The 18,506-nt window shown below is 39.7% G+C and overlaps 1 protein-coding gene and 1 long non-coding RNA gene across 3 annotated transcripts in view; one reads left to right on the top strand and one right to left on the bottom strand.

The window, feature by feature from the left end:
* grin3bb (glutamate receptor, ionotropic, N-methyl-D-aspartate 3Bb) overlaps positions 1 to 18,506 on the top strand; it is a 57,973-nt gene that overhangs the window by 20,298 nt on the left and 19,169 nt on the right. The window contains exons 1-2 of one of the 2 annotated variants that reach the window (XM_040127869.1): positions 15,386 to 15,433; positions 17,658 to 18,298. In XM_040127869.1, coding sequence (XP_039983803.1) covers positions 15,431 to 15,433; positions 17,658 to 18,298 — 644 coding nt within the window. In that variant the 5' untranslated portion in view covers positions 15,386 to 15,430. Of the gene's footprint in view, positions 1 to 15,385; positions 15,434 to 17,657; positions 18,299 to 18,506 lie in introns of those variants that run through there. The other variant, XM_040127868.1, reaches the window with a different exon arrangement.
* LOC120790409 lies at positions 13,257 to 15,148 on the bottom strand. The gene is made up of 3 exons (XR_005707544.1): positions 15,044 to 15,148; positions 14,792 to 14,885; positions 13,257 to 14,655 (listed from the first exon to the last, which is right to left on the bottom strand). It is a non-coding gene; the product is annotated as an uncharacterized LOC120790409 (long non-coding RNA).

The raw sequence follows: 18,506 nt of genomic DNA, 5'->3' as shown, positions 1-18,506 counted from the left end.
GGTTTTCTTCCCCTCACCCCCTGTTTTTAGTACCAATTTGTACTGTCTTTATTGTTTTATTCATTTCTTTGATTTGGTTCTTTCTCCTTTTACTTGTGTTCACATGGTTTGGGTTCTTTTCTCACAAAAGAGCTGTGGGAGGTAAACTCAGCTTCTATAAATGTCTGCTACAGGACCAGGACCATGAAGCCTCAGATACTTCATAGGGCTCATATACTGATCAGCCACAACATTAAACCAGTTACTCGTTTTTAATGATGAAGTGTAGGTGGATGTGAGTGCCTTCCTTCTTCCCTAAGACAAGCAACAACAGGATGTAACGGCTTTAAAGAAAATAAAAAATGGACATAAATTTGTTTTGGACAGACAATTAAACTTACCTGTTTAGATTGACTTTACTGACATTTCATGAGTATGATTTCCTTACTTTGTTAAGGTTCCCAGTATATTCAGACTCTGAGCTGGATGTTTGTGACTATTTCCACAGACTCTTTCTGTGTAGAGCCGCAGTGGAAGGATAACAACACTAACAGTGACCTTTCTACCAAACAGACAGTAACTTTCGAAGATCTCCACCTGATGTCTCGAACTCAGACTGATGAAGCTTCACATTAACTTCGGTTAAACTTTTAGAATGTATTTCACACAGAATAAGGACTGTGACTTTGTCTCCATTACCTCCATCTGAAACATGTTGCTCAGAGACCTGTTAATGTTCAGTATGAACAGGAGGAAAAACCTGTTCACATGGACACATGACCCTGAAAATGTGAACCTGTCCTATAAGAAGAATTAATCTGCAGTGAAAGTGTCACAACAACAGTAGTCTGTTAGCTCTCCGGATCTGAAACGCAAATGTCTTTATTTCGTCGCGGTTACATCAGAGTTGTGCTGCTGTATTTTCCCCAGAGATCCCAGAGGAACAACAAGTCTGAGGCAGTTGTGTAGTTGTTGTGTATTTTCACAGTTTGTCTCCTGCAGTGTGAAGTGTTACAGTGACAGTTTCTTGTTATTGTCTTTGTTGTGTTTCCAATATGAAATAAATCCAGTGTGACTTTGAGCTGCTGGATGAAGTGAAACCTAAACATTTATTTACCGTTTAGAAACTCTTTGATCAGAGGAGGATTATCCTGACGTCTCTGCTGTCACTCTGACTTGTGCCTTTACTTTCTCTCTCATCGTCTCTGTTTCCTATTTTTCTTTCTCTCCACACCAACACCAGCTGTGTGTTGGTTTTAAATGCTTTGTCTTCTCTCTGACGGGCAGATGAAGATAAACAACAGGATGAACGAGTGTTTCTGCCGTTTTATCAATAACATGGAAACACAAGTTGCTGTTTCTTTCAGCTTCAGTGTCTGTTCAGCTGATAGGGAAATTCGACACTGCGAATACACACAAACACAAAACACAAAGCAAATGAAGAAAAGCTTCTCACCACCTTGACAGCAAATGTTTCAAATTTAGAGAAATAAAATGAGAATAAATAAAACAAGCGAATGAACCACATTCAGCAGTCACAGAAACACTGTTTGACCACTTGTGAGTGATGAGAAAATCAGCTAACTATGCTGATGTTACCCCTCTGGAACCAAACTCCTGGAAAGCAGCTGGACTCTATTTTTCCGGAGTTGCCCAGAGTAGGATGTGCTGGGTGCCCCTTGATGAATCAGTGTTGCAGTTCTCCTGGAGAACAAGAGCATTGCTTCTATGGGACTGTGAGTTCCTGAGAGAAAAGTATTGTCTGTGCAAGCACCAAACAGCACTTCAGATTATCCAGTCTTCTTGGAGTCTGTGGCTGGGGTTCTGGAGAAAATACTACCTGGGACTCCATAACTCTGACCTGAACGATAGGTGGTGCTTTGTTCTTGGACTAAAGAACCAACAGTGGATACTCAAGCTGAGGGTGGTTCATTAATGAACCTGTTACCAGAACACCTGAGACCAAAGATCAATGATCGACTCTGTGGTTGTGTCATCAGATCAGCAGCTGTTTGTCTTGGACACTCAGATAGACAGAGGAGCAGAGCTGTCAGCTGATCATCACCTGGTGATGAGTTGGATCAGATGGTCCTGGAAGCTGCAGGACAGACCTGGTAAACGCTAACAAGTGAACCTGGCTACAACGTCCTCTGTGGAGGGGGCAGAGTCTGAAGGTTTTCCCTGAACAAATGCTTTAAGACAAAGAAGTTACATTTACTTTTATACTCAAAGTTAAAATCATTTTTAGCATCAGCAGGATTGTGTAACTCTTCAGATTTGAATGACTCTGCAACCTTTCCTGTAGCGTACTATATTAAATAAATATGTAAAAATATTTCTTTTAAAAGTTTTATACGTTTTACATGTTAAAAACAGCCACATTTCAATATGTAATTTTACACAGATGTTATCCAGCTTTTTCGTGGGTTTACACACTGAAGCATCATCACTTTAAAATTGAATAACTCCTTCATCTTTCCTGTAGCACCTACCTCAGGACAAACTTCTTCATGTCCGGTTCCTCTGCTGGTAGAAGAGTCTGGTTGATGTGCTGCTGAACTATTATTAAAGTATTTTTCTGTAAACCAGAGAGCTTCAAATAAGATAAAAGGACAAAAGAGTGAAATTACATAAATATCTTCTTTTATTTTTCGATCAGAGAATCTAGGTGTTTGAAGTTTCTCTGGTCACTCTTCTCCGTCTGCTGGCAATTAAATTCTCTTAAGAAGAAGATTAATATTTCCGCACAGAGAGGAGGAAGGCTCACAGAGTGAGAAAGACAAGGAGGGAAAAGGAAGAAAGGAAACAGAAGTAGAAGGAGGAGAAGATGATAATCAAAGAGGTTCAGCATAGAACATTATCGACCTCCTCAGCTGCTGCTGGACTTTAATAGAAGAAGAAGAAAAGTGTGTGTGTGTGTGTGTGTACGAGTGATTAGAAGAAGAGGATGGAGGAGGGGGGGGGCTACTGTCTGATAGCACCATCCAATCAAAGAACAGAACAGAATAATGAACCAATTCTGTAACTGTCTGAACAGAGAGAAACTGACAGACCTGACCTGTCTCACTATCTGTGTTTCTGTCTGTCTGTGTCTGTCTGTCTGTATTAACCTGTCCGTCTGTGTTGCTGACTTTCTGTCTGTTTTGAATCATCACTTTCAACCAATCTGGCCATTTTTTTGTTTCTTCTGTGTTGTTGAGTCTCACAGAGACATGAGCAGATTTGGAAATTCTGTTTTTACACATTAAGTGTAGTCCTGGTTTTACTCCTAAAGATGTGATATTGATTGAAAGTGGTTTCATCCTGATTGATTTGTGATCAGAGGGTGTGTGTTTGTGTGTTCCTTTATTGATTATTTGGTTCTCTAACAGGTGATATAACTATGTAGAGCTGCCTGTTAGATGGGTTTTGTTACAGTTTGTGTTTGAATATCAGATGTTCTGTGGATCAGGTTAATTGAAGTTTTGTAAAGACATTATGTAGATGTGAGAAAAAGAAACGTCTTTTACAGTAGATAACAGGAATGTGAATAAACAGTCCTCAGCCCTCTGTTCTCCTCGACTGTATCTGTGTTCAGTGCTGCCGGTTTGTGCCAGTGTCTCAGTGTTTTGGTCTGTCAGCTTCTTGGACTCTGTTTATTTTTGGTTTCAGAATCTTCAGCATCCAGCTGCTGACATCTCAGACGGATAAAGAGCTTTTCTTCAGCCTCTCAGATCTGCATTCAGAGCTCACAGAGGGGAACACTCCCATCATTACTGATGTTTTACAGCAGCAGTAGCAGCTAACTTAGCAGTGCAGTGTTTCAGCTGAATGGATGCTTCACTTTAGTAAATGATGATGATGTAAAGCGTTCTTTAGCTGCACCTGTTGATGCATCCGTCACAGCATGCTGTATTTTCACTTTTCCTCCCCCCTCTGCTCCCAGTCAGTCAGCTCGCGGCCCTCAGAAAAACTGCAGCTTAATTAACTCTGACTGCGTAAAGGAAGAAAAAGTATTTAAAAACTGAGTTGATCAAGCTGTCACAGTATCATCAGTAATTCAGACTGCATTTTAGTTTGACAACATCAATTGAAAAACTGTCTCTGTGCAGTGTGTAGTATGTTGGTTAGAATCATATCAAATCCAAACTGAGAGAAGAACACAATGACAAATAGCAGCTAAATTCTCAAAGATAGTACGGCCATTATCGGGGGGGACACACATATACAGCAGTGAACTCTGTTATGCTATTTTGAGACTTTCTTGGTGAAAAGAAAATTTTCTGAAGATACTTAAAGTGCTCCCAGTTACAGGGAAAATTAAAGGGTGTACACACGTTAAACAGGCGACAAATCTTCATTGTTTGAATGTGAGATGTTGTTTATGGGAGCTGCAGTTACAGTCTAAGCACAGAGAGGAACTGAGGTGTCAGCTGAAGTATTAAAGCAGAATGAAGATGAAAATTCAGTGTAAACCCTGTATGAAGCGGAGTTGTTGGTTTGTATGTAAGAGCTGAAAGCAGTCGAACTGTCAGTTGAATTGTAAATAATAAAAGAAAATAATATTTCAGTTTGTGTTGAAGTGCAAGTAATAGTTAGAGTGGGTGCACTGTAAAAAGTTCAATTGTATGTCAGTTTGTCAGGTCAGAAATCACTCACTGCCACTTTAAAGTTTAAGTCTGGTATTATTTTATATTTTTTGTTTCAACAAATCGCTAAAACAAACCACGTGTTAGTCCGTCTCTCACTTTCTCTCTAACGAGCACACCGCTGTGGGGCATTGATGTGTTTAATGTTTAATGTGTAGTTTTAGCCACCTTAGCTGTGTGGCTCTAAGCAGGCGTTCAGGCTGAAACAACAAGCTGTGTTGATGGGGGTGTGCTGCTCCAGGTTCAGGTGTCATGAAATCTGATCCAGTTTGTCCAGTTGAAGTAATAGATCTGTGAGTCTGATGGTTTATCTGACACTAAGACAGGATTTTAAAGATCTGGACAGTTGTCACAGAGACAAACATTTTAAACAATCGGCCAATACAGCGCTTTGCCAGATGATGTCACGTTGCGCATGCAGCAAAAGATGAGTCTGGTTCAGCTTTCATGCTAGAGCCCATTGTACTGATGAAATGTGGTCCAGACATTCATGTTCCCCTCAGGATAAATTGTAATAACTTTGATGATTCTCTGACTTTTCATGTAACACCATCCTCAGGTCAACATTTTAATTTGTCCAGTACTTTGGTTTATGAGCAGATACCTGCAGAAGTAATGACACTGTCATCAGCAGATTTCAAGATGTCTCATCCATTAGATGAAGGAGTGCTCCCCTAGTTTCAAATTGAAAAATCATTTTCTGTTTACTGTCGTTTACTTTCTGCTCCACATCCACTGTATGTGTGTTCCTGTGTGTTTCTGTTTGTGTACGTGTATCTTTGTGTGTGTGTGTGTGTGTTTCTATCTGTGTGTCTGTTTTGTGTGTGTGTGTGTGTGTGTGTGTGTGTGTATGTGTGTGTTGACAGATAATGCTGTTTGTCACAGTCTGTAACGTCGGGTGAAAATGACCTGGCAGGCTGCCGTATTTACCCAACATGAATCCGTGCTGTAATGACTGTGACCTTCAGTTAAATCAATCAACAAAACGATTACATCAAGTGACCTCTGATCTCTGCTTTGCCTCAGACCGCCACTGGTGACATGAGGAGGGGGTGGGGCTTAAACCTTCACTTGGCTAACCCGACCCACTTTCTGCTCACATTGGATCATTGCTGTGGATATTAAAGATCCTGCAGAACCTGGGCCTGATAATGTGGATCAGGGTCTAAAAGACAGATGCAGACCTACAGCCAAAGCATAGATTCCCTCTTTAAATCTGTCATTTCCCTGTGTCTATGTATGTATAAGTGAACATTGAATGAAGGTCGTACGCCCTGTTATGATCAGTCTTTGGATTTGAGGACTTGTACACCAGCACCTCATCTGGCTTCCAACAGATGAACATGTTGAAACCAAATCATGTAGTGAGGACCTGAAATTATCCTGGGACTAAACCTTTTTAAATGTTTTTATCTATTTAGCAGTTGGTATAACAGGTATAACTTTTTCCATGGGAGAAATATTTTGCATATGAATTGGTTTATTTTTACTGGACTTTTCAGAAAGGCAGTGTTTCATGGCCATGTGGCCCGTTGTTTAAAACTTAAATTTAAATTTAAGGGAAAATTATCAAAAATGCTAAAATAAACACAAATGAAAACATTAAAAAAAAGAAAAAAATATATTATTGGCTGATATATCGTTTCTAAAATTTTTAGAAATTTTTTTTTATTTGTATCAGCTTCAATAATCCTGTATCAGTCCTGCTGTACCTTTTAATTATACTTTGCATAAATTTGAGTGATAGATGTTTGTTACACTTTGTATCTCTAATAACAAATATCTGCATTGCATTTAAAGCTGTATGATAATCTAAGAACAGGCCTGCTTTACATACTTTGTTGATAGTTTTTGTCATAGTCTTCTTGCATCCGGAACTACTGTATGTCCCCATTTCTTTAGTCTTCAGTATTTATTAGATTAAGCTACTACAATGTGGTCGCGTCGTCTGATTACGTTACAGATAGTAGGCTAAAGCACCCACAGCAGGTGTATTATCTTCACCCAGAACACCAGAGTTCTGATCTTAAATATAAATAGATATTTTCAGAAACAAAGAAAAGCAGATCAATTATTGACCACAATAAAAATAATTATATTCAAACGAATGTGATCACACAGTAGAGGACATCACAATTACAACATATTTCTGGATTAAACATTGCAACAATTACATACAAATAAAGTTTACAGTGTTGACAAATACAAAGTCATCAGCTTACACCATTTAGCCACAACATTTAAACTGGTAAGTGGTTTTAATGTTGTGTGTATTTTGGAGACCCCGGGGTTGTCAGTTACCCCCACCCCCTACCCACCTATTGCACACACCAGGCAGATGTGGACTGGAGGGGTTGGTGGACTGTTTTAGAGTAGATCAGGAGAGGTGCAGGTGGAGCAGTGTGGCGTCCAGCTGGCTGTGGGCCTGTGTGATTGGGCAGAGTAGTGATTACTTAAATGTAGGATGTAAACAGTGGGCGGTGTAATGCATTCTGTGGCTGATGTGATGGATGTTGGCTCAGTGAGAGCCAGCAGGCAGCAGGACTCATTGATCTGTCTCTTCTCTCTAATCAGACGCAGAGAGTCTGGACTCTGCTGAGCTTTTAGTGAGATGAAGTTTCAGACTGTTTTAAAAAAACTGACCCACAGCTTTGCAGACAGAGATCAAGAACAACTGAATACAAACTCTCTATAAGAAGAGAGATCGGACGCGAGGCTCACGCTCTGACAATTACATGTTAGTCTAAGTATTCAACATCCCCATAACATACATGTCACAGACCCAGCTCTTAGGCCATGACAAAAAGGCAAATAAGTAATCCCGTTATAATGTCGTTACCTGACATTATGTTAATCAAATTGTCTTCTTCTGGCGATGCTTCTCCTTCCAGCTCGTTTTCAGACAGTTTTTACTTGTTTGCTTCATATTTGTGGTTGTGTGAGCTGTGGAGATGATGGGTTATTTTTTCCCTGAATGAGTCCTTTAGGCAGCACTTCTCTCCAGGCTTGGTGCAGATTTAACAGGGTGCTTATGTTGCCTGTGGGTAAGACCTGCCTTGAAGACTACAGTCAGGGAACAAAAGTCTCCAATCGCAGTACACACCACAGATTACTGAACATCAAAGACTGTCACATGATTGACTGTAGTTTCTAAAATGTGCAATGTTACGTATCTATAGCTATTTGTAGGTAGGTATATGGTAAATCCCTCTGCCCAGGGGGGTTATACAACATATACCTGTGTATATGCACCACTGCACGTATGTGGTTAACCCTGACTTCTAAAAATTACATTAATAAACTACAAATTTGTTGGGCCAAGAAGGTTTTGAAGGAAACAGCTGCTGCCTTGAGTATTCTCAGTTACAACATGGTTTTGAGGTTGGGGTTCTGTTGGTTTAGATACTAAAGCTCTCTGATTCAGGTTAAGGAAAGGTAGCACTTTTGCTTCAACATGTCCCACTTCAATTCAGCGCTGACTTTATAATATTTAACCATAAAGACCTCCATCTCTGTGAACCTGAACCCAGCAACTGAGAGTTTAAACAACGAGAGAAACGTTTTCATCAGGAAAATTGTCAGGATTGTCACGAATTGTCAGGAAACAATACTGAGGAAAACAGTCAGTATTTTGTAGATTGTTCCTTAAAAAGCATTTCATAATTGGGTTGATAAAAATTGTACATTGGGCGTCATTAAGTGTCTCTCAAATCATCCTTGCTGGTGTAAATTAGCAACATAAACGTAATTTCTCATAGACAGAGCTGCCTGCTGCATCAAATTAAAAAACACTAATATGTGTTGATTTGGAGGACAAATACAATCTACATAATTGTATAATGGACATGTTGACATACATACATTTTCTTTTACATAGTGAATCTGTTTAATGAGATCTCAGATCAAATTCTTAGTAGAAAGTTTTGCAGGTCTGTTTCAGGTTCAGCTGCTGCCTCTTTCAGATCTGTTACCAGACCATTAGGTGACCAATTATGTTTTATCTAGCCACTGTGCAGATGTGGAGATTTGCTCATTAGCATATCTTAACTTTAGGTTGACTGTGCTTGGTTTGTAGCTTTGCTTATCTGTTCCTTGTCTGGAACCAAAGAATTTATTGAATTCAATAAATGTACCAGACAACAGTTTAATGCCTCATCCATGACCAGACATCTGTGACCAGGACATTTAAAGGTTATAGAATAAAACATCAACACATCATGTTCATAAACAATTACATTTACTCATCTGGAATATGCTCTTATCCAAAGCGACTTACAAGTGAGGGATAACACTAATGCTTCAATACAGTAGGAGACCTTCAAGTAAGTGCTAAGTGCTAAATTTGTTCAAAAGACAAAGTGCAAAGAGATCAGGTAAAGAAGTGCACTGAAAGTGTGCAGTAAGTGCTAGAATGCAGTGGCCAGGAAGGAACATAAGCCTTTATGATTGAATTCAAAAGGATGGGTGCAGAAACAGAAGTCACTCTCTAGGTGACCATTAGTGACTTGAATTTGATTGATGTGAACATGATGTGTTTCACAACGAGACTGAAGATGTTATTGATTGTTTATCCACACACAGACAGTGACTGCTTCCTTTATGGCTGATGTTGACACAAATCTCTTCTGGTAAAATTATATTTTTTACCTGCGTTATTCATCATAATATATTAGACACATTTCAACAACATGAATTGTTTGAACAGCCTGCATCAGTTCGTGTTGAGGTAATATTAGATCTTATTCGTTAGATGTTACAATGTCACATTTATTGGGTTTTACATGACACTTGTATTTATACTGTTGTCTGCATGACGTGTGAAAAATCATGTTAAAATGTTGGTGTAAACTAAAGGGGAGACTTCAGCTTTGTTGAATGGTAGGATGGCATGGTTCAGAACAAACCATTAAAACCCTGATCGATATTTCATCTGTCACAGAGAAATCATCATCATTATAGTTCAGTCAGCTTCATTAAACCCTACAGAACCTCACAGAGCTTGGACTGAACCTTTCGCTTTGATGTCCTTTTATATGTTACTCTGGGTTGTAGTTGAAATGGAAGCAGCTGAAACACAGAAACATAAATCTTCTGTAACATTTGAACAGACCTCGAGATAAAAATCTGATGCAAACGAACAACTTTTTTTCACTTGTCGAGAAGTTTCATTTATACATTAAAGATCTAATCATCCAATAGATTGTTGTGAATTTACTGAACACGTTCAGAGTTGTAAGGAGAATTATACAAACAGCACAGATGAACATGTTACAATCAGTTCCTTTGTAGTGGTTTGGTGTCTCTTTGTTGAGGTTTTGAATCTCTTTGTGGTGGTTTTGTGTCTCTGTTTTTTTGCTTGTTCAGGGTTCGGAGTAATGAGCGCACATTACAACAGGACGAACTGATTGTTAATGTTTAACTAGAGGGAGAGCAGCTGGCGGCTCTGTTGTCAGCTCATATTATTACAGAAAAACAACTGTTTTTCTGTGGTTAGCAGCCCAGAGGACTCTATATAATCTCTGCTCACATTAATGATGTTCTCCTACATGATGGAAGCGAAATTCCTGCAACAAAAGACCTGCAGAGAAAATTGATTATTTCACATCAGAGTTACTGAGAGGTAACTGCTGAATCTGCTGAAACCGATTTGTTAAAGCAGGACAAACATCTTCAGATTAAAGGGCAGTTCTGCTTTAACAAGATTAGAAAAACAGCTGAAAAGCATTTGTTCAAACTCTACAACTGACTTGTGATTATTGTCTTGTGATTATCATTACAAAGTTTATTCAGTCACTGCTCTGTCACATTAGATTCTCCGGCAGGTGGAGTTTGTCCAGTTGTCATGAAATCTTACATGTTCAAATATCTAGCTTTGGGAAATAGTTGAGAGTTAGGAGCCCTAGGACAAGTTTTTGTCTTCAGGGATAATTAAGTTAAACATGTAGATAAAAATCAATAGTTTATATTTATGTAACAGGAAACCTAATGTTCATTCCTATATTTCTAAAAGAACTTTATGTGCGACCACCACCCAGTTCGCTCGTGAAGTGCCTCAGGCTTCAGTCCTCAGTCTATTATATTCTCCATTAATATGCAGTCACATCTTTCGAAAGCACCACATCAGTTTCTGTTTCTATGCAGAAGACTTTCAGAACTATTTCCTGCCTTAGAGACAGCAAAAAAACAGCTGTCACACAACTTTCTTCAGTCAAAGTTTGATAAATCAGAAGCTATTATCCCAGGTCCAGACTCTTCCAGTAGTCAGTCCCCTCCAGGTCTGTTGCTGACATTGTTGCTTTATGTGGTGGTTAGTTTGTGGTTAATTTTTCAGGTTTAGTTTTTGAAATTGACACTAACTTGTTGAAGTCTAAGTATCACCCTTACTGTGAAAAAAAATTGGTGTTTCCTGTTAAAGATGTGAACTCTGATCCCAATATTGAAGTCAAACTTTTTCTCGCTCAGTTTAGTTCATTTGGAGCTCCAGGTTGTTGTTTCTTTGTTTGCCGATCAGTCATCTTTCATGAGCCTGAAACTTGCAGACGTGTTTATGTAGAGCCAGTGATTTATCTCTGATTGAAGTCTGATTGAGTCTGTTCCAGTCTGGGACAGTTGGTTCTGGCAGTCTGCTGATGACATCCTATAGTGTGATATGAAAGACTATGACCTTTAGTCGTTCTCATAAAGACTTTTTAAAACACGTTTGATACCTGAAACTGATGGTGACCGATAACGTCGCCTGTGTGTTGCCAAAGGAGACGTACAGGTAAATAAACAACTTTACCTGAAGTTCACTGAGCTCCAGGTTCCTCTGTGGGCTCTACAGTCCTACTCACCTCTCCATCCAGAAACTCACCAGACTCTCAATATTAATAATAATATCTTTTCAATCATTTAATCATCATCATCTAATTTACACGTCCATGCTGTGTTAAGACATTAATAATAATAATAGACCCTATTTGTCAGATACCTTATCATAAAATACTGGACCACAAATTCAAAAGGATTGCTGTAACACATACACTCACTTGCCAAATTATTAATTATATCTAGATAAAACTAATGCAGTATAATACAACAGGCCTGCAACAAATCCTCCCTTCATGAGGATTATAATGTCCTGTTTTTTATTGAATCTGTTTGAAATAGGTGCTGATATAGTATAATGGTCATTTTGGAGACTGTAATTTGTGTTGCTGTTGAACTGTACTGGGTTATACTGAGAGGTGGGCATAATATTTACTCCATCCCATTTGTATGACTTAAGGTTGCCAAATTTTAGATTTTAGGATTGCAGGCTTGTTGTATTATACCGCATTAGTTTTATCTCGGTGTACCTAATAAACTGGCAAATGAATGTAGATTAATTTAATCACTGTGTGGTATAGCAACCCTTTCCCTGAACTGGAGAATCAGTATTTTTATGGAAGAACTTCACTTAAAACTTAAAATGGGTATGACATGGATTTATTTCATCACGGGGGTTCCGTAGTTAAGAAAATCACTAGCATTTTTGCATCAGCAGGGAAAAATCTGAAATAATTTTCTCACTCATACATGTCCATTAAAAGAAACAGAAAATATACAATAGCGTTAGATGATGCATGGTGAAACATATGTTGCCATAACAGTAGCGGTCCATAAGTGACTTGTTCAGCCTGTTAATAATCCTAATATATCATACTTGGGTGGAGATAAAAAGTAAACAGACCAGTGCTGTGTTGCTGTCGCTGTGTCTTAAACAAAGTGCTCCTGGATGCTTTCGCTTCAAGTGACCATGCATAGCAGTTGTACTACTGTGATAAGTCCTTTCCAACTTGCAGAGCTTGGGTCTTTGTCTAAAATAGTCCCACAATTATAATGATCCTGTGCGAGATTGTGTAGCTGCAGCTTGTTTTGCGGGGAATCCATGCTTTAACAGGCCATGGCTGTCTTTGCAATGTGCCATTGTCCTAATTGATGGCATCGTCCGCGTGGATGAGTCACCCCAGATCTAACTGACTGTCGTTTAATGTTTCTCTTTTTATTATTCTTGAGAACTGCTCATCCAAAAAATTTCACTGGTGGCACTGTACTTCCTTTGGTCCTCAACAATACACACATGAAGTTTGAAGTCGATCAGATGAGCAGTTGATGAGAAAGAATTGAAAACTTGATAGACAGACAGATAGACAGAGATTCCTCCATTTATTAGTAGGATGTCTTTGCACAAACACAGAGCGAGCTGCTGGTGTCGTCCATGTTTGTTTTGGTACACAATCACATGACAGTTGATGTTCGCGGTGGATGTATAGAGTCGTCAACCTCCAAAACTCCAGTGATTACTGAGCAGTCGTTTGGGGTGTTTTCTGGTGGATCTACTCAGTCTAAGGTTTCTGTTCCTTCGTTACTGTCAGAGACTAAAACATCTTTATGTTGGTTTGTATTTGTAGCTTTCAGCTGTATACTGGTATCGAAACATTTTCTCCACAGGCCAGTGTTTGTCCATAGATCATTATTCTGGTTTAAAATTCTTCCTCCAGTGAAAAAAATTTAATTTGTGACATCTGCATAATCTGTATTGGTGAGGATTGAGACCTTGATCCAATCCGCTACAGGACACAACCCTTTGACACAGAAGATTATTGTTCTTTGGCAGAAGTAGGTGGATACAGTCCGTCATGTTTTAAACACCAGTTCTGCTTCAGTCAGTGATTTCCTACATTACCCAGGATGCTCTGGGACAGACAGGCCCTGGAGCTTTGGACTGGTTTTATATAACTGTGTAGAGAAATGTAAAAGCAAAAACAGTGGGTTCAGTAATGAGGACTCAGCCGGTTTATGTTTTTCCTCAGGAAACGTTTCCTGCTACAGTCTGCAGAAAAAAAGAAACTCTTTTATAACAGAAGTTCCAGAGTAAACTGGATTTTATGTAACAGACATAATGTTGGCCTGAATTTAACACGGGATCCAATAAACTGATGAACACAAGGATCAAATACAAGTCCAGGTGTTTAAGGTGTCAGTGGTGACATCGCAGTTCTTCATCCTCCTCATCCTCCTCATTCTTATCCTCCTCATTCTTATCCTCCTCATCGTCCTCCTCCTCCTCTGGTTGAATCACCCACTCCTTTTGTCAGTCACAGGTGGAAAGAAACTCAGATATTTGTAGCAGTCGATCTTAGTGACCTCAGACACCCTTCTGATGTCAGAAACATTCCCAGTATATACTGCAGCTTGCTGTTGAATTACATCAACAGAAAATCTTACAAAGCTCTGAGGGGAAGTGAAAATAAACTAGTGCAGTAAAGTCAGGTGGTGTAGGCCGAGGAGAGGTGATGCAACATGATGTAAAGTAAAATGAGGTGAATGTGAAATGAAGAACATAAACATAAGGTTAGGTGGGGTTAACGTACTTGACAGGATCTGATTTGATGTAAAAATACAACAAAGTGATTTAAAGAAAGTAACGTGAAGTCACGTAAATTAAGTAGATGTGTCAGAGAGTTAAGTTACATAAAATGACGTTAGAGTAAAGAAAGTGACATGAAGCAAAGAGCTGTAGAGTTACAACGTCAATTAAGATATTTAAATGAATTAGTGTGAAGTTAAGGGAAAAAGTCAAAGTACAAAGTAAGTGAGGTAAAGTAAAAACACAGTAAGTTAATTGACATGGAGTGTTTGGTGTAAAGTGAGAGGAGTTGAGGTGAAGTAAAGTACAATAAAGCAGAGTAAAGTAAAGTCAGACGTCCCATCAGGCAGCAGGATTCAGTTTGACATCCTCTCTCTCCTCATATATCCTCAAACAGACATTACTCTTCTTGCAGGTTTGACACTTTAAATCCTTAAAGATCCTCCTGTCAGAGTTTCGTCAGGGTGATGGAGGACGTATCACACATCGCTATAATAACAGAGAGAGAGCAAGAGCATCTCTTTAATCTGTTATCTCTCTATCTCCTGCTGTCTGATGTCTTTTCTTCTTCTGTTGTCGATTGTTGGCAGCTGCAGGTGATTAACTCTGATCAGGACCAACAAGATGTCGACCTGCAGGAACTCAAACCTATGACACCTGACAAACACGACCTGAGATTAACTCACAGATCAAAGATTACACTGTCAGAGTCTCATTCTAACAGAGACACACAGACCTGAACTAAAAATAAAATCAGATGAATAAAAACCTAAATAAAATGAGATAACAGTACCTCATTATGTTTACAATTCCTGTTACACTGGGAATCACAGACTTTGTTGCTCCCCCACCAACTCCCTCTACCCATGTTCATGTCTTTCTTCACCCTCAAGTAAGGGCAAAAAAAAAAGCTATTAAAAAAACAGCTTAACAAACAACAAACAGTCCAACAAATGTTAAATGCCAGAGAGAAAAAAACGACAAAATCATCACACCATACAGGAGCAACAAGCAGCTATAAGAGGTGGAGGCAACTTCTCCCTACCTGAAAACACCTGAACTGATGTTACACCAATGCTGGACAGGTGTGATTGAGGACACAATTCTCCTCCACTCAGATCAGACTGAAACAGTTGTATTTCTTCTGATTGGGGAGGGCGAGGAGGTGGTTGGACAGTCCTGTGCAGTGTAATCTATATTTGGTCATATGTGTCTGCAGCCTGTTAGCTATGTGTGAGGCAGAGTTTGTTTGCCATGAAGCGAATCGATTCATTTTCAGGCAGAATGAAACTGAGAAGCAGAGTTTAATGTGAAACACAGAGTGACCTTCAGAGGTTAATATGCTGCTGACTGCAGACCTGTGGAAAATCCCCACAGTTTAATCACAACAGTCACAGAGGGGGAATGTGGTGGAGTGGAAACAGAAAGATGAATGGTAGGAGGAAAAACACAGCTGAAATGATGAAACTGTAATGAAGCTGAATTTAAAAACTCGGATCAAATCTAAATATATTCAGGCTTTTTGAAGATATCTGCAATTATGTTTTACGCACAAAGATACAACTCAGTAAATTCTCACTGGCCTCTGTAAACCATGAATCTCCAAAATGTCCTGTTTTTAGCTTTGTGACAACCACTATACCACTATTGAAAGAAAGGCACTGAGGCAATGAGACCTAAATACCATTGAAAATGTTTGGAAAGAGCTGAAATCTGCCATTGCAAAAAAGGACTCCTGCAAATGTAAAAGAGCTTCAACACATGGCAATGTGGCAGAAACTACCAGCAGACAGGCGCAAGAAGCTTCTAAATGGCTTCAAGAAACGTTTAGAGGCTGCCATTGTTACCAATATTATGCAAGTTTTGTATTTAAGATTGTTTTTAATTTGTGTTTATTTCTTAAGATATTCTAAATTCTGTACTTAAAATTCAGGGGTGCCAATATTTCTATCAAACAGAAAAAAGAAAAACAGGCATTAAAATGTACAAATTTTTATCGATATAATAAGCTCTCACAGACATGTGACAGGAGCAAAAGAGTTCCACTGTCACCGTTATTATTCATCACTGGTGCTGATGAAAAATTGAGGACATTAGATTACACAAAGATGTTAAATCTCCCTGCGGAGAAACTCAGTGAGCTCCAACATGTGGAATGTTTTGCCTTCATCAGAAAACAATTGTAAAGATGATTTTTAAAAAATATTTTAAATTCTGCATACATCACCCTGCTGCACGCTTGTGCATTAGCTCTGAACAGAAACAACAGGGAAACATTCATAAAAAAATGACTCCAGCTACGAGTGGTCAAAAGCTCCACATGGTACCTTTTAAAGGAGTTTTATTGGGAGGCCAAGAACGCAAAGTTTGTTGCTTTGCAGATGATTTGCTCATTTATGCTGTATATCTGACCCCGAGACTAAATGACACACTTACTCAGTGTCATAATCTTCTGATTTCAGAGATAAATTCACAAAAATCTGAGCACTGACTCAAAATGTAGCTGGGAGATTGAAACACGAGGTTCTAACCGTACATGGATCAATATTAAGTTTCTGTATAATTTTTTAAATCACATTTTGAGGGATGAGATATCTCAGAACTTGGATCCATTATTGCTTAAGATCATTTTCAAAAGTTGGTATAGTACCTTTTCATTTATCTGTGGGTCAGAGCTCAGCTAATTAAAAAGTCATCACACCTCAATTATTATCTCATTAACTTGTTGCCCTGACATTATTTTTACATTTATTGATGGAATGATCAGTGAATTTATCAGAGCTGGAAAAATATCAAAAATGAAGCTCAACATGTTTTTCACTCAGATTTAATTATTTTCTCTGAAAGTTTGGAGTCATCACAACAAGAGACCATTTCATATTTCACAACAGGGATTAAAACAGTTTTTAGGCAACTTGATGGAAGATTATAAATGTTTCTTTCATCTCTGTTGGATTTTAGTTTGTTATGTCTCTTTGATGATGAAAGAGATGATGATTTTCAGCCTGAAGCTTCATTCAGTTTAAAGTCCATGGAGAAGAAGGATGTCAGGACTTTGTGCATTAACACTACAGTTTCAGTCTCATGACAAAACAGTGTTTATGTCCTACTGTGACGTACAGTATCTGCAGTATCTTAGAGTCAGATGTCAGATTTACAGTTTATTCAGGGATGTAAAAGTTGTGGTTTGAATCTGAATAATCTGATGTGATGCATGGTGTAGTCGCACCAAAGGTGTAAAAGAACATTTATTATTATTCTGTGTACTTGATATTCTCCTTCCACCACTTTTTCAGCGTGAAACTTTCCCCATAGTTTTGGAGCAGTCTGCAGGAACCACCCATGAAAAGTCATCTGAGTCCTTTTGGTAACAATCCAGCAGACAATTTTTACACAAAATGTGAAAAAACAAACCCTGAGGCCTGGTGGCAAATTGCTCTCCAGAAACAGATTCCACCTCCAGACACCAGAGAGGATCTATTTTTATTTATTGATTGTCTGGTCTTGATTATCATTTATTTCTGTTCAGTTTGACATGTTCTAACTCTCTTCTCCTCCTGGCTCTCCTGCTGGTTTTCCTCCTGGCTGGTTCTCTTCCTGGTTCTCCTGGGGGTTTTTCCCTGGTTGTCCTCCTGGTTCTAACTCCTGTTTCTGTGTAGAACCGGTTCCACCTGCAGATGATGACGGGGATTCCAGAGTCCTGTCTGTCTGATCTGCTGCTGACGGTTCTGCAGCGGTCTGGTTGGAGGGAGGGTACTGTGGTTCTGTGTCGGGGCTGGGAGGAAGCTCGAGGTCTCCTGCGGCTCCTGGAGGGTCGGAGTGGTGCATTGTGGAACGGTGGAGGCGGGGTCACCTGGCACCTGCGGGCCCTTTTGAACCTGACACGGTTGGCCCACGATGACACGCAGATCCACGATTTCCTGTCCCGACACTTCAGACAGAACCAGCCCCCATCGGCGTCTGTGCTGCTGTTTGGGACTGACCTGCAGTGTGCAGCGGCCGTGCTGCGCAGTGCCCAAGACCTAGGCCTCACCTTACCCATGGTCAACTGGGTGCTGGGCCAACCGCTCAACCCTGACGCATTGCATGCCATCGGGCTGCCACTCGGCCTGCTGGCCTACGGACAGGTTGACAGGAAACCGCTTGATTTTTACATCAGAGACGCCTTGCAGCTCGTCACCAGGGCCGTTGCTGCGGCAACTGTGGTGAGACCGGACCTGGCCCTGATCCAGAACATGGTGAACTGCTACGACAAACCCAACAAACACGAGGTGCCATCATCAGGACAGTACCTTTCCAGGTAACTCACCCCTGTCTCACTGACTCATCCACTTGTCCAGGTAACTCACAGTGTTAAAGTACTTTATGTCTTTATTAGACAGCAGACAGTAGAAAGAGGACAGGAAATGAGTGAAAAGAGAGAACGACATGTTACAAAGGTTCTGAACTGTGGTGGACTTCATGGTTCACGGTCAGCATCATGTCCGGATTAACCTCCCGAGACCGGA

Source organism: Xiphias gladius, chromosome 6 (assembly GCF_016859285.1).
Source record: "Xiphias gladius isolate SHS-SW01 ecotype Sanya breed wild chromosome 6, ASM1685928v1, whole genome shotgun sequence".
Lineage (NCBI taxonomy): Eukaryota > Metazoa > Chordata > Actinopteri > Istiophoriformes > Xiphiidae > Xiphias > Xiphias gladius.
Note: the sequence above shows the minus strand (reverse complement) of the source record. Positions and strands in the feature narration are given on the sequence as shown.